Source organism: Neovison vison, chromosome 1 (genome assembly GCF_020171115.1).
Source record: "Neovison vison isolate M4711 chromosome 1, ASM_NN_V1, whole genome shotgun sequence".
In the NCBI taxonomy this organism is placed as follows: Eukaryota; Metazoa; Chordata; class Mammalia; order Carnivora; family Mustelidae; genus Neogale; species Neogale vison.
Window position 1 is genome coordinate 106,009,090 of NC_058091.1, and position 14,072 is coordinate 106,023,161.

General features: G+C 39.2%; 1 protein-coding gene across 1 annotated transcript in view; it reads right to left on the reverse strand.

Moving 5' to 3' along the window:
• EYS (eyes shut homolog) overlaps positions 1-14,072 on the reverse strand; it is a 1,652,430-nt gene that overhangs the window by 67,618 nt on the left and 1,570,740 nt on the right. Inside the window, 1 exon segment of the mRNA XM_044253753.1 lies at positions 619-801. Within this exon segment, the coding sequence (XP_044109688.1) occupies positions 619-801 (183 nt within the window).

The window sequence follows — 14,072 nt, forward strand, 5'->3', positions numbered from 1 at the left end:
GAGAAAGTAGGTGATTAATTGTTTAACTACTTAGCTGCTGACTCAGGAATAAAATATACGCACTTTTCCTTGATTCCACACAAGCATAACTGGTTTCTACTTAGACAAATTTAACTTGTATGTTCATTTCCCATCAATTCTAGGGCATTGGAGGACTTTATTACAGGCTGAGAACTTTCTTAATTACTTACTTCTTAAATTCGGAATAGTTTCTTTGAGGGCAACCATTCCCATTTCACAACACATGGTGAAATGATGTCCCTTCTGAGAATTTCCCTTCTCTCCTTACATATGGAAACAGAAAGAAACAGGGGAAAGGACAAGTCAATAAGCTCATCTCTCATGTGACATATGTTCACCTTCTCTGTCCTCACGTTTGCCTGCTGGAATTCTTCCCTTGCTGATAAGCAGCAACCCTGGTATGAACAGGCTTTGGAAAGGGTCAGGGAATGTCTAAACACCTTGGACTACAAGGACCACGATCGAGGCAGAAAACAGGAGGAGGCTGTTTGCAGGCAAATGTCTCCTTTATCCACAGCTAATTAGAGGAACCCTGAAGAATTTCTAAAGTATTCTTAAAGGAGCTAAGCCAATCCTAGAGGGGTCATTTAATCTTACCATGGCCCTTCTGTCCAGTGAAAAATATTAAGTTATTTTGCAGTGCCGAGTGATTATTTGCTAGCTGAAACTTCAAGTGGAATTCATAACCGAAGCCGATGTCTGGGATCCGTGAATAAGCCAGAAATGACGTGTATCCGAAGGCGTCTGTGCCCCTGAACCTGGGCCGAGAAATATCAGCAGCTGTGGAAAAACCCAAACCAAATAGTTAAAATAAACCTGAACATGTCCTTGTAAAAGGAGGGCTATGTTTTGCTGATGCATCTGGCCGGGGAGTCTGTTTACTATCACGTTAATTAGACTTAAGCGCCCATCAGCATTGAGCAACTGAGTGAGTCAATGGGGAGTTTCAAAACCGGAACAAAGGAAGTTCAGTGTTTTGAGAGCCTGTATATAAAACTTTCACTCGCACACCCTTTCTACATAAGAAAGAACTGACTTAAAAAGCAAAACACTATATATATATATTTTTAAAGATTTTATTTATTTATTTGACAGATGGAGATCACAAGAGAAGCAGGCAGAGAGAGGAGGAAGCAGGCTCCCTGCTAAGCAGAGAGCCTGATGCGGGGCTCGATCCCAGTACTCTGGGATCATGACCTGAGCTGAAGGCAGAGGCTTTAACCCACTGAGTCACCCAGGCGCCCTGCAAAACCCTATATTTTGAAGAGTAATTTTCAAAATAAAAAAGATCATTGGTGGGCGCCTGGGTGGCTCAGTGGGTTAAACCACTGCCTTCGGCTAGGTCATGATCTCAGGGTCCTGGGATCGAGTCCCACATTGAGCTCTCTGCTCAGCAGGGAGCCTGCTTCCTCCTCTCTCTCTGCCTACCTCTCTGCCTACTTGTGATCTCTCTCTGTCAAATAAATAAATAAAATCTTTAAAAAAAAAAAAAATCATTGGTGGTCAAAGTATTTGCCCAGGTGCTTTGTAAAGGTGATTTGGCATCCGAGCACTGGCCATGACTTAGAGAGAATCTTGCAGCTTGAAATTGGGCTTTTCAAATCCTGCGATTTTGGAAAAGTCAAAGTCATAGGTCGGTGTGGGAAGGCCAAGACGCGGGCAGGCAACGATCAGTTTCCATCATATTGTCAATGACCAGAACGTTTTTTTAGGTAGAAATTGTTATGTCCCAATAATGGGTCCGTGATTAAAGGAGTGAGACTGATATAAAGCGAAGGTCAAGCAAAGCTTTATTTCGCACCAAGCATCAAGAATCTAACTGAATGTTTGGGGCCACACCTCTTACAAGAGAGGGCGACCCTTCTCTGTTTCACAGACTAGCTTTTAAGGGCAAAGGCCATGCGGTTGGGCCTGGCCATGCACAGGTGTCCAATGAGAAACGCCACAGTGATACTAAGTGACCAATTGAGTTACAATTTACCCTATAGGAAACGCCACAGTGATACTAGGTGACCAATTGAGTTACAATTTACCCTATAGTAGACATTTGACCCAGCCTATCACACCTTGGTTGGAATTGGCGCCCCAAATGCTCCCAAAGGGCGGGGCCCCTACTCCTTGGTAACCCGGGAGACAGTATGCGCCCCCCCACTGATCGGATGTCTCCACCTGGCCTGACCCACCCTTGCAACTGCGTTTTGTTACCTGGAGCTGGTTTCTGGGACTTATTTTTAAGTGAATCCCCTGGGGGAAGGGGAGCAGGGATAGTTTGACTTTAATGAAAGCCTCTTGCTAAGTAGGTCCTTACCAAAATCTTTGTTAAAAAAAAAAAAAAATGTGTAGGGGCGCCTGGGTGGCTCCTTCAGTTAGATATCTGCCTTCTGCTTTTGACCTGGGGTCCTGGGATGGAGCCCCACACAGGGCTCCCTGCTCAGCAGGAAGCCTGCTGCTCCCTCTCCTACTCCCCCTGCTTGTGTTCCTGCTTTCACTGTCTCTCTCTCTCTATATATATCAAATAAATAAATAATATATATATATTTTTAATAACGAAGACTTTTTTCTTAAAGATTTTATTTATTTATTTGACAGACAGAGATCACAAGTAGGCAGAGAGGCAGGCAGAGAGAGAGGAAGGGAAGCAGGCTCCCTGCTGAGCAGAGAGCCCAATGTGGGACTCGATCCCAGAACCCTGGGATCATGACCTGAGCCGAAGGCAGAGGCTTCAACCCACTGAGCCATCCAGGTGCCCCAGTAAATAAAATCTTTTTTAAAAAAGTTTATTTTTGCTCTGTTACAATGCTTGTTAAAAAAACGAAAGCATGGGTTTCATGGGAATGACACTGCAGGGAGATTTAGTAGAAACAGGAAATGGTTAAAAAACTTAGTTCAAGAGCCATTGTGGACAAAACAATTTAATTGAGGGGTACCGTTAGCCAGCTGGGCTTTCTGTCCTGCCTCTAATCTTGTTTCCAACTTTTCTCTTTGATTGCTCTGTTCTGTTTGTAAATAGTCCCAACCGGCTTCTATTTCCCCCACCCCGAAAGGATCACAGGAAACAGGAAGGGGGATGTTGATCCCTATCCCTGTCTGTTAGGGATGGTATTCCCAGATTAAAAAGATGTTCCCAGGATCTATTCTTATTAGTTTGAGATAGCTTGATAGAGGGAAGAAGAACTTGTTTTGATTACCCTTCATTGTTCTCTTCTCTAGAGAGGTAGCCTCTCCTAGGAAGTTGTAAAACTAGAATTTTTATAAGCCTTAAGAAATATCCTCACTCTGGTACCTAATGCTTGAAACAAAAGAGCTTGTTATGTCTGGTTATAATTGTTTATACAGCAAATAATTGTACCATCCTGGGAAAAGTGATTCTACTTCTCAGAGGCTTTTATTTCTGTTTGCTTTTTATTTCTGTTTGCTTTGTGTAACTGTTGAAGTAGGGTAACTGTGTGGAATCAGCAGAATAAGATTTTGTTAAAATCTTACCAGTTTATTCCTTGGGATGTATGGCCTAGAATAAGTATTCTTTTTCTGAAAACTCACCAGCATCTCAGCATGATTTTGAGACATACCACCTCTTACATTTATTTATTTTTTTTAATCTAATGAAGTGATTTATGGTCTGTGTTCCAGAGACAATAGGCGAGGCTCTTTCTATCAGGGATTTCACTAGCTGTGGCCTCATAGATAGGATAGTTGAAGGAAATGAAATGTACTGGAATTGAAAGAAAATACAAAACTGACAGTGTTTGATGTTGCCGTTAAAACAATAGAATTCAACTAAATTTAATGTTAAAATAGAGGATTCTTTTGGCAAGGGGAATGACTTTTTAAATAATATATCTTCCTTATAATAATTTACAGTTGGGTCTACCTAAAAGTTTAGTACTACATTCGGGTTAGATCAAGACATATACACCTTGTCCGTATTTCACTGTCAGACGCTGTGCTGGATGCTGGTGACACAGATAACAGAGCACCATCCCAGCCCTCAAGAACTAGTGTGTGGTCAACCAACTGATCCAAATGAACTGGATGGAAAGTTGAATTGGAAGCTGATGAACAGCAATTCACCTGGCAGATAAAAAGGAAAGATCATTTCAGGTTGAAAGAATAGCATGTTTTCAGGTGAGGAGGGCCAAACAGCATGTCATACTCAAGGAACTCATGGGGTATGCCAATTTTAAAATGAAGTATTAAAAGGAAAAGTACAAGGAAATGTAATGAGGTAGTCAGACAGGGGTCGAATTATGAAGGCCTTGACATTTTTTCCGTAATCTTTGAGTTGCCTTTTAGAAATATCACCCTAGGGATGAAATGTGAAGGCAGGATTATTTGGAAAGAGCTAGAGGACCAAAGTTTGGTTTGAATGAAGAATGAAAATGAGGACTTTGGGGCGCTTGGGTGGCTCAGTGGGTTAAAGCCTCTGCCTTCGGCTCAGGTCATGATCCCAGGCTCCTGGGATTGAGCCCGGCATTGGGCTCTCTGCTCAGCAGGGAGCCTGCTTCCCTTCCTCTCTCTCTGCCTGCCTCTCTGCCTACTTGTGATTTCTGCCAATAAAAGTTAAAAAAAAAATCTTAAAAAAAAAAAAAACAGGGAACGAGGACTTTGATGATACCAAGAAATCCAATAGTTAGCTAAGCTTACACTGAATTGTAAATGTGAGGAAATTTATAGGTCAGTCATGAAAAAAGATAATGGTATGATACTTATATAAACAGTGGACAGAAATGTGTTAATCAGTTCTAGTATCCAATCAGAATAAGTTTATGAGACAATTTCAAACTACTGAAAAGAAGTACAATGTATACTGAAGACTGAGGATAATCGTGTGCACAGGAAAGGATCTGTCACACTCTGTATTTCTTAGTCTAATGCTATACTGTTGAACAATGCAGACACCACATGTGGCTCTTGAGTACTTGACTTGTGTCTAGGCTAACTGAGAGGGCTTTGTACAGAGGAAAGAATGTAAAATATCTGTTTTTAAAAGAAGATTAATTTGAGAGAGAGACAGCGAGAACACGCATGTGCCATGGGGAGGGGCAGAGGGGGAGAGAGAGTCTCAAGCAGATTCTATGCTGAGCTGGAGCCTGATGTGGGGCTCGACCTCACTGACCCTGAGATCATGACCTAAACCAAAAACATGAGTTTGATACCTGGTTACACCACCCAGGTGCCCCAAGAATGTGAAATAGCTTGTTAATAAAATTTTATATGCATTAAATATTGAGTCAAATAAAATATCTTATTAAAATAAATTTCACCTATTTTTAAAAACGTGGCTACTAAGAAACAAAATTACACAGCAGCTGATATTCTACTAACCAACACTGCAGAGAGAACCACCTGTATCTGGGCGGGTAAGTGATTTCTCTAAATCCTTAGTTGTGATTTACTTCAAGGGGCTTTGTCTTTCGGTAATTCTGAGCCTGTGAAAAGATAGCGTTTCTAAGGGGAAGAATGGGAATCAGGAGAAGGGGTCAAAGGATGTCCATCTCAGTATGAAGAGGCTCCTGTGTCCTCACCTCACCTACATGATCTCCATCCTGCTGGATCAGGCAGAAGAACGTGCCGGGACCCAGATTCCAGAAAGAAGATTTTCAGCCTTACAAATGTTTCTTTCCAGTTCCTGAAAGTAAGCCCTTTATGATCTTCAACCAGGCAACATTTGGTTAATTTGATTACTCTATTACACAAATTCCCAGATCAGACTTCTAGAAGCGTCAGTCGTCATCAAATCAGTAGACTGAACAGATTGCAATGGGAATATTTTAGGGCTATTAAGTGAATTTTTTTTTTCTTTTGTAATCCCTAGTTGCCTCATGGTTTCCGTATGTGAACGTCTGCATTTTTTTCTTTAGTACTTTTAAAGTTACAGCAGTAGAATGGAACCATGAGGAAGGAAGGAGCATGCTGGGAGTTGAACTAAATATTAATTATTTAGTGTGTGGAAGAAGGGAGCAAAATCACTAACAGAAGTCTGGGAACATTTCAGGCAGTCAGAAAGCCTTATGTATCTCAGCATCATCTAGGGTCATTAAAAATTCTACAAACCTTCAATGATAGGAGAATGTTATAATCTTTTCTGCAATATAGTGCTTGGTTGCAGGCTTAACATGGAATCTTTGCATAACACATCACATTACGCTCTCCGGATACAGCTTAGCAGAAACTACCACAAAAAGGGTATAAACTTTTGTCTTCTAGAACATTTACTATGGCAAAATTTTCTGATTCCCCATCAGGACAGAGAAGCAGTCTGTGAATGTTTTAAATGTTACTGTACTTTTTTATTTTAAAAATACGCTCTGTTTAGTCCTCTCACCTGAATTGTTGACATTTTTGCACAGAAACGACCAAGATGAGCTACTGGGATGTGGGAAGAAGACATATAGAAGAGCTGACTGCAGAACACCTTCCTTTCAACGCTGCAATCAGTGATGCCTCCTGAAGCCCACTGGCCGGTCGTGACGTATGGCATTATGAGGTATTACACGTCCTGGTGATTGAGGAGAGGCCCCTGGACGCAGCCAGCTCAGACTCCATTTTGGATTTCCTCACTTTCTATGTAAATTTGGGTAAGGTGAGCTTCTCTGTTTGAGTTTCTTCCAGTGTAAGATGAGGATAGTAAGATTATCCAACTTTGTGTGAAGAATGAGAAAAGTATGTGGCTGAAGGAAACACATCAGAGCTAACCTCAAATTTCAAGTGGACAAGCCTCTTGCACAAACTCTGTAATCCCACTTCATTTTACCAGTCAAGTCACGAAGGCAACTAATTTATGCCTCTTCTTCCCCCCTCTAACACCTAACATTCATCATTTCTCAATGAATGATCTTGCTTCTTATTTCACAGAAGAAAATAAACTCAGAACAGAGAACTACCCCATCCTTCTGCCGTCAGCTCCTCCTTGCTTCAGAGCTTGAATTTTGATTCCGATGTTCTGCCTTTCCTCTGGTTACCAGGCTGACTCTGCCTGGGTATCAGATCCACCCTTCATTTACTTAACGGCACCATCTCCGCAATCCTGTCCCACTTCCTTGGGGGAGACACCAAATTTTTCTTCTCTACTGAATCATTCTCTTCAACACCAATTATGCTAAAATATCTCCATCTGAAAAAAAACTGCTTTCCTCTGCTTTAGCTCTATATTCCTCTCTAGCTGCTTCTTGTTTTTCCGCCTATCATTCTAGTAAGAGTATTCTAAAGGAGTATCTCTGTTGACTTTCTTTCTTCTTTGTTTCTTTGTTTCTTCTTTCATTACCCATTCACTCTTGATTTCATTCTAGTCAGCTTATCTTCTCTCTTTCCGTTAAAACTTCCCGATGTCAAGGTCACCAGTGGCCACCATCTTTTCAAATTCAATGCCAATTCTCTGTTCTCTTCTGATTCAAAATCTCAGGAGCAGTTGACAGTCGATTATTTCTTTCTCTGGAAATTGTTTCTTCACTTGAGCATCATGATATTCTTCTCTGCGTGTATTCTTCCTGCCTTCAACTGCTGTCCTCATTCTCCTTTTCTTTCAGTTGTCTCCATCTGCCATCACTCTTTTATCTCCTTGTATGGACCACCTACAGCAGAATGACTCCTGAATAAGAGTCTTACCCTTGACTTCTTTTCAGAGCGCCACATTCCTATATCCAACTACCTACTGGATATTTGACATACATTTGTATGACCAATGAGAATCTCAAACTGACCATATACAAGACAGAACTCTTTATTCTCATATCCTTATAACCTCTCCTCCCAATCAAATCTCTCCCCCAGTCTTCTCTCTCTTTTCTCTTGTTTTATTTACTTGAGAGAAAGAGAGAGAGAGAGAGAGAACACACAAGCAGGGGGAGAGGGAGAGGAAGATAACTCCTCGCTGAGCAGGGATCCCAATGTCCCAATGCAGGGCTCTATCCCAAGACTTTGGGATCATGACCAGAGGTGAAGGCATACACTTCACCGACTGAGTCACCCAGAACAAAAGCTAGTCACGACCTAAACTGTTTCTTTCTCTGCCACATCAACCAGTTGGTTGGAAAATTCTGTTCCTTTTCAAAATATCTCCCGAATCTCACAGCTTCTCACCACCTCCATCAATGCCACCAAAGTCTACTGCACTATTCTCTCTACTCTGGACTACTACTGGCTTCTTAACTGGTCTCTTTTGCCACCTTTGTCTCCTTGGTGTCTCTTTTTTGTATTGTAGCTAGTGTGTTCTTTAAATATTAATTGCATATTTAAAAGTCCTCTAGTGTTTTCCCTTGAATTTTGAAATAAAACAAAACAAAACAAAACAAAACAAAAAACAACTCCTTAGGATAGACTCAAATCCTTATTCTCCTAATTTATTTTATACCCCTTTCTTCTTGCTCATTCTGCTCCAACCTTGCTAACTTCTTTGTGTTTCTTAAATAAACCAAATACGCTCCCAGTTCAGGACTTCTGGTTCTCTAGTTCAAATGCTCAAACATATTCTCCCTCACTTTCTCCAAGACTCTGGACAAGTATCCCCTCTTCACAGGGGTCTTCTCTGACCACCCTACAAAATTATTAATTCCTCCTACCCCCATCATTCTCTAGTTTTTTAACCTCTTCGGTTTACTACAGCCTATTTACATAATATGTTATTTATTTTTTACTCTCTCTCTCCCCAATTATTTTTTTAATTTTTTAGTGTCTCAATCCCTTAGACTGTAGGGCTCATCAGTGCAGAGAACTTCCTGTCTTTCACCAACTCCAGGTGTACAACAGTGCCTTGACTCAAGTGGGTATGGGATACATCTTTATCAAATAGTTGAGTGGATACATATAAGGGGCTTACCATAGTGTTGAAAAAATGGTAACACTGATGTATTATTTTTCTGTGGTTATTGTTTATTTAATATCTTAATTGTTCTGCTCTTATGTCTCTAAAGAAAGAATTGGATCTGTTAGATGAAGTTGGGAAAAATAATTTCTATACTATCACCAATGCTAACCATTACTTGTTTGATTTTTTTCCCCATTTTTCTAGTCTTTTGCTTCTAAAGAATAAGGATATTTCTGGATGTTTACAAAGATATTAGAATCTTAATTTTCAAGTATGGGCAAAAATTAAAATAACATTCGATAGTGATACTGAAAATCAAGGAAGATACCCCCAACTTCACAAATCAGTTGTTTTTTTGTGACTAAGTTGAATAAATATAACTATAATTTCATAAGATTTTTCTTCTAAAATTGTTTTATATTTAATATTTGATAATAGTTTCTTCTGAACTTACAAGATAAAAACATTCTGTTTCTTGGGGCAGCTGATAGTTTTTGACAGAAATTTTTGGTTTTTACGTGGCAAAATATATGTATGATTCCCTCACAATCTTGTTTAAAATTTTACAATATGGACTTGAGAAAAGTGCCTTAAGTTCATTAAAGAATTTTTCAAAATGTACAGTGTTTTCAGAATAGACTGTCTTGTCCAAATCTATTTTTCTAAAATAAAGCCTCTTTGCTCTATTTTTATATAAATAGAAAAGACAAGAAGGAAACAAAATAAAACTGGTTGATTTTTTACTTGGATTCTGTTTTCTATATAGGCTGCTGTATATAACCTTAGCCGACTGGACACCAGGGAGCGCTGAGCTGGTAAAATTGCAGTTCAGTTCTTTCCTCCTCTATTATGTATTTTAATGAAGCAAGCAGATGGTAGATGGATTTTCCCTTGGAAACTGCTGATTTTGAAAGACTTTGGTATGCCAGTTTTGCAAGCATGGTGTTTAGCAGCATAGACTACCTCGAAATATACATTTAACTGCCAGGAAAAAAATTCGTATACCCTTAGGCAGATGGGTGAATTTGCAAAAATACAAGACCACTGTTCGCTGTCAGCTGTCTTTTGTAGGTTTGAGGTGTAAACATCTTTCTTCTCTCTTTGTTCTTAACTTCTTCTTAGTAAGACAGCAATAGATTTAGCTCAATATCCTGCATAAATGCAATTAGGGTATAAAACCATTTATACAATCACTGTTGTTTCTATTTCTTTTCTTTTCTTTTTTTTTTTTTAGATTTTATTTATTAGATGGAGAGGCAGGCAGAGAGAGAGAGATAGAGAGGGAAGCAGGCTCCCTGCTGAGCAGAGAGCCCGATGTGGGACTGGATCCCAGGACCCTGAGATCATGACCTGAGCAGAGGCTTAACACCCTGAGCCACCCAGGCGCCCCTGTTGTTTCTATTTCTGTTGTTGAATAAGTTCCTTGTCCAGCATGCTTCCACACCATTCTGTGTTAACATTTAGAAATAAAAAAGTGGTAACCTACAAATGTGATTTCCATTTATTTATTTATTTCTCTCTAAAGATCTTTTAAAAATTATTATTATTAACATATAATGTATTATGTGTTGCAGGGGTACAAGTCTGGACTCATCAGTCTTACACAATACACAGCGCTCACCACAACACATAAAATGAAAAATAAGTTTCTTCTAAGATGTCATTAACAGTAGTAAGTGATGGTGACTTTTACAGAAAACATACTTACCTATTCTTTCTGAACTCAAGATAATACTCAATACATGAATAAAATCAAGCTCTCTATTCAAATGGACATGTAATATTCAATTCACCCTCAGGTATCAACATGAAATAAATATCCTTGGTTGATTGCCAATTCCTGTTCATACTAAATCATTCAAACATTCTGTGTAGATACAGAGTTCTACCATTCTCACTTCTTTAATTGTCAGAGAAAAGCTAAGAACAAACAGAATTGTACAGTATGATAAAACTGATGAAAATGTGGAGCAGCGTTATTTCCAGCAGTAGAAGAAATGGCAAATGATCAGAATCCAAAGCGGCACATTCTTTTTAGATGTGTAAATCTTAGAAATTAGTGCCATCTTCTGGCTTCTCGAAGTACTGCTTTCAATCTGAACCAGATAATGGGATTTTCACAGGACCATGAAATGTCAAAGAAGAAGAAAAACTCCCAAAAGTTATGGGTCACATTGTAGCTCTGCGTTACAGCTTATGGCATAAACTTTGAGAAGGGTCTCATGTATCATGTATCCGTCATTCACATTACATAAACAATGCAGATTTATACCAGATTAAATATGCTTTGTAGTTAGTTTATTGTGATAAAGCAAAACTCCCAGATATCATACATGGAATCTTTGAGAACTGAATGTGTTTGGAACACTTTTCTCATTCCTAAGTCCTGAGTTTCTTCATGTTAATGGATTCCTAGTTAAGAAATTAAGAAACATCTTGGGGCGCCTGGGTGGCTCAGTGGTTTGGGCCGCTGCCTTCGGCTCAGGTCATGATCTCAGGGTGCTGGGATCAAGTCCCGTATCGGGCTCTCTGCTCAGCAGGGGGCCTGCTTCCCTTCCTCTCTCTCTGCCTGCCTCTCTGCCTACTTGTGATCTCTCTCTGTCAAATAAATAAATAAATAAAATCTTTAAAAAAAAAAAGAAATTAAGAAACATCAAAGTTGGAGTAGGTCATCATTCAAGTTCAGGAGAAATTAAAAAAAAACAACCTTTTTAATCTATTATTTTTTAAGTTATGGAAATATAAATGTATTTTTATATACTCCAAAGTAATACAAACAATAGCAATGATAAGAACTACTACGTTCTAGTTGCTAGATGCCCTCTCACAACTGTTTTATTTCTCATAGTGCCCCCGTGAGGTGTTCTTCCTCTTGTATTTCTGTCTTACAGATGGGGCTCAGACAGGTGAGGTCACACAGCCAAAAAATGGCAGAGTCATTCTGAAACCCAACTCGTCTGACTCCAAAGCCTGTGCTCTTTCTAATGATGGCTGGGATATTTATAATGTTGGCTGAATAAAAATTATTGGTAGATATTTATATTATTAAAATTTGTACCCAAATTGATTTCATACAAATTTGTCTTATTTCCTTGCCCAAGTCATAGTCCATGGACTCATGAAAATTAGCGGTAATCTTACATTTCCTCTTCCATATTTAATAGAAATGTAAATACATTTAATTGCCTTGCAGTGTCAACTATTTAACTGGTGCTCAGTATATACCAGTGAATTTATCAATAGATAAGTTTGAATAGGAGTTTAATTACTTGATAACATGCAGAGAATATAAATCAAAAATAGTGGTAAAAAGATCAGTAGGGGCCCCTGGGTGGCTCAGTCATTAAGCATCTGCCTTCCTCTCAGGTCATGATCCTAGAGTCCTGGGATTGAGCCCCACATCCGGCTCCCTGGTCAGAGGGAAGCCTGCTTCTCTCTCTCCCACTCCCTCTGCATCTGCTCCCTCTCTCGCTGTGTCTCTGTCAAATAAATAAATACTATCTTAAAGGAAAAAAAAAAAGATCAGTATGTTGAGATGTCTGGGCGGCTCAGTCCGTTAAATGTCTACCTTTGGCTGAGGTCATGATCCCAGGGTCCTGGAATCAAGCCCCATGTTGGGCTCCCTGGTCAGTGAGGACCCCACTTCTCCCTTCCTCTCTGCCTCTCCCCCTGCTCATACACAAGCGTGCTCTCTCTCTCAAATAAATACATAAAATCTTTTTTAAAAAAAGATCAGTACGTTTGTCAAGTTTTCTAAGTGTTTGAATGTTTGCACACACACACACACACAAAACCCTACTGATCTTTTTAACCACTATTTTTGATTTATATTCTCTCCATATTATCGACACACACACATTCCAGGTAATTAACTGTAATTTTCATTTTGTATTGGTATTGTGTAGAAATAGTTTAGAAGAAAAAAAATCTAACAAGGACCCAAATAGTGATTTATCAATAAAGCTGATTTATCAAAATAATAGGGCTGATGTACTCTATGAAAAAGAGAAGAAGAAATTTGTAGTAGAGATGCTAGTGGGAAACTATTTTTAAGACATCTGTGGTTTAGCTGTTAAAGTGCTGGAAAAAAGCAGCAGCAAACTGCAAAATACTAACTTATTTCTGGGGACAACCACACATGATGTTTCAAATGTATATAATAAGGGGAAGATTTTATGTTAATAAGGCATGAGAGATTATCTTAAGTCATATTACTAATAAAACAAAGAAAAATCATCAGCCATAATTTGTGAGGTTTTTAATGGAGAAGATCTTGTTATATATAAAAGCCCCAAGACTTCATATACTAATAGTGAGCAGATGCTTAATTCAAACTATAATGATATATAACAAAACTACAAAAAAGGGACTAGAAGAGTAAGAATTAGAGACAGAGTAGGCCAACAACAATCAGGAAACATAATGAAATAAAATATTTTATTTGTTATAGCATGAAATACCTGGAATAAAACTTACCTATTAGGTTTCTTAAAGGTTACAGTCAATAAAAACCAACCCTGGCTATCCTAAGCAGGAAAGGAATTTATGGGCAGGTGACAGGCTAGCTCGTAGAATCAACAGAAGACTGGACAACTGGTGGGTAGAAATAGGCTTAAGTAAAGGAATCTAGGCAGTTCAAACATAGCCAAGTTCACATGTGTGAACAGTGTCATCATGATGTAGTCATTGTCATCTCTAAGACTGGGGACAACTATGTGGCCACTTCAGCTACAAATTATTTCAAAGTATCACTCTCTCCTTGGATGACTTTCTTAACGTTTGCATCCTGGGGTATCTCATTAGCCTATCCTAGGTCATGTATGTGCATACAGATAGGAAGGAAGCACTGTGTAGCTCAAAACAAAAACAAAATACAGGGGCACCTGGATAGCTCGGTCATTAAGTGTCTGTCTTCGGCTCAGGTCATGATGCCAAGGTACTGAGATCGAGCCCCACATCGGGCTCCCCACTCAGTGGGAGCCTGCTTCTCCCTCTCCTACTCTCTCTGCTTATATTCCTTCTCTTGTTCTCTCTCTCTCTCTCTCTCTCTCTGTCAAATAAATAAAATCTTTAAAAAACAAACAAACAAAAACCAAAACAAAACCAAAATACAACCAACAGAGGTCTCTCAGAGACTTTGGGTTATCCAGTGTCAATCCACGTTCTTTCTCTAGCACATGTTTTTTCAAATTAAAATGTCCTTCTGTGACAAAGGAGCCAAGAATATACAATGGGAATAGGACAGTCT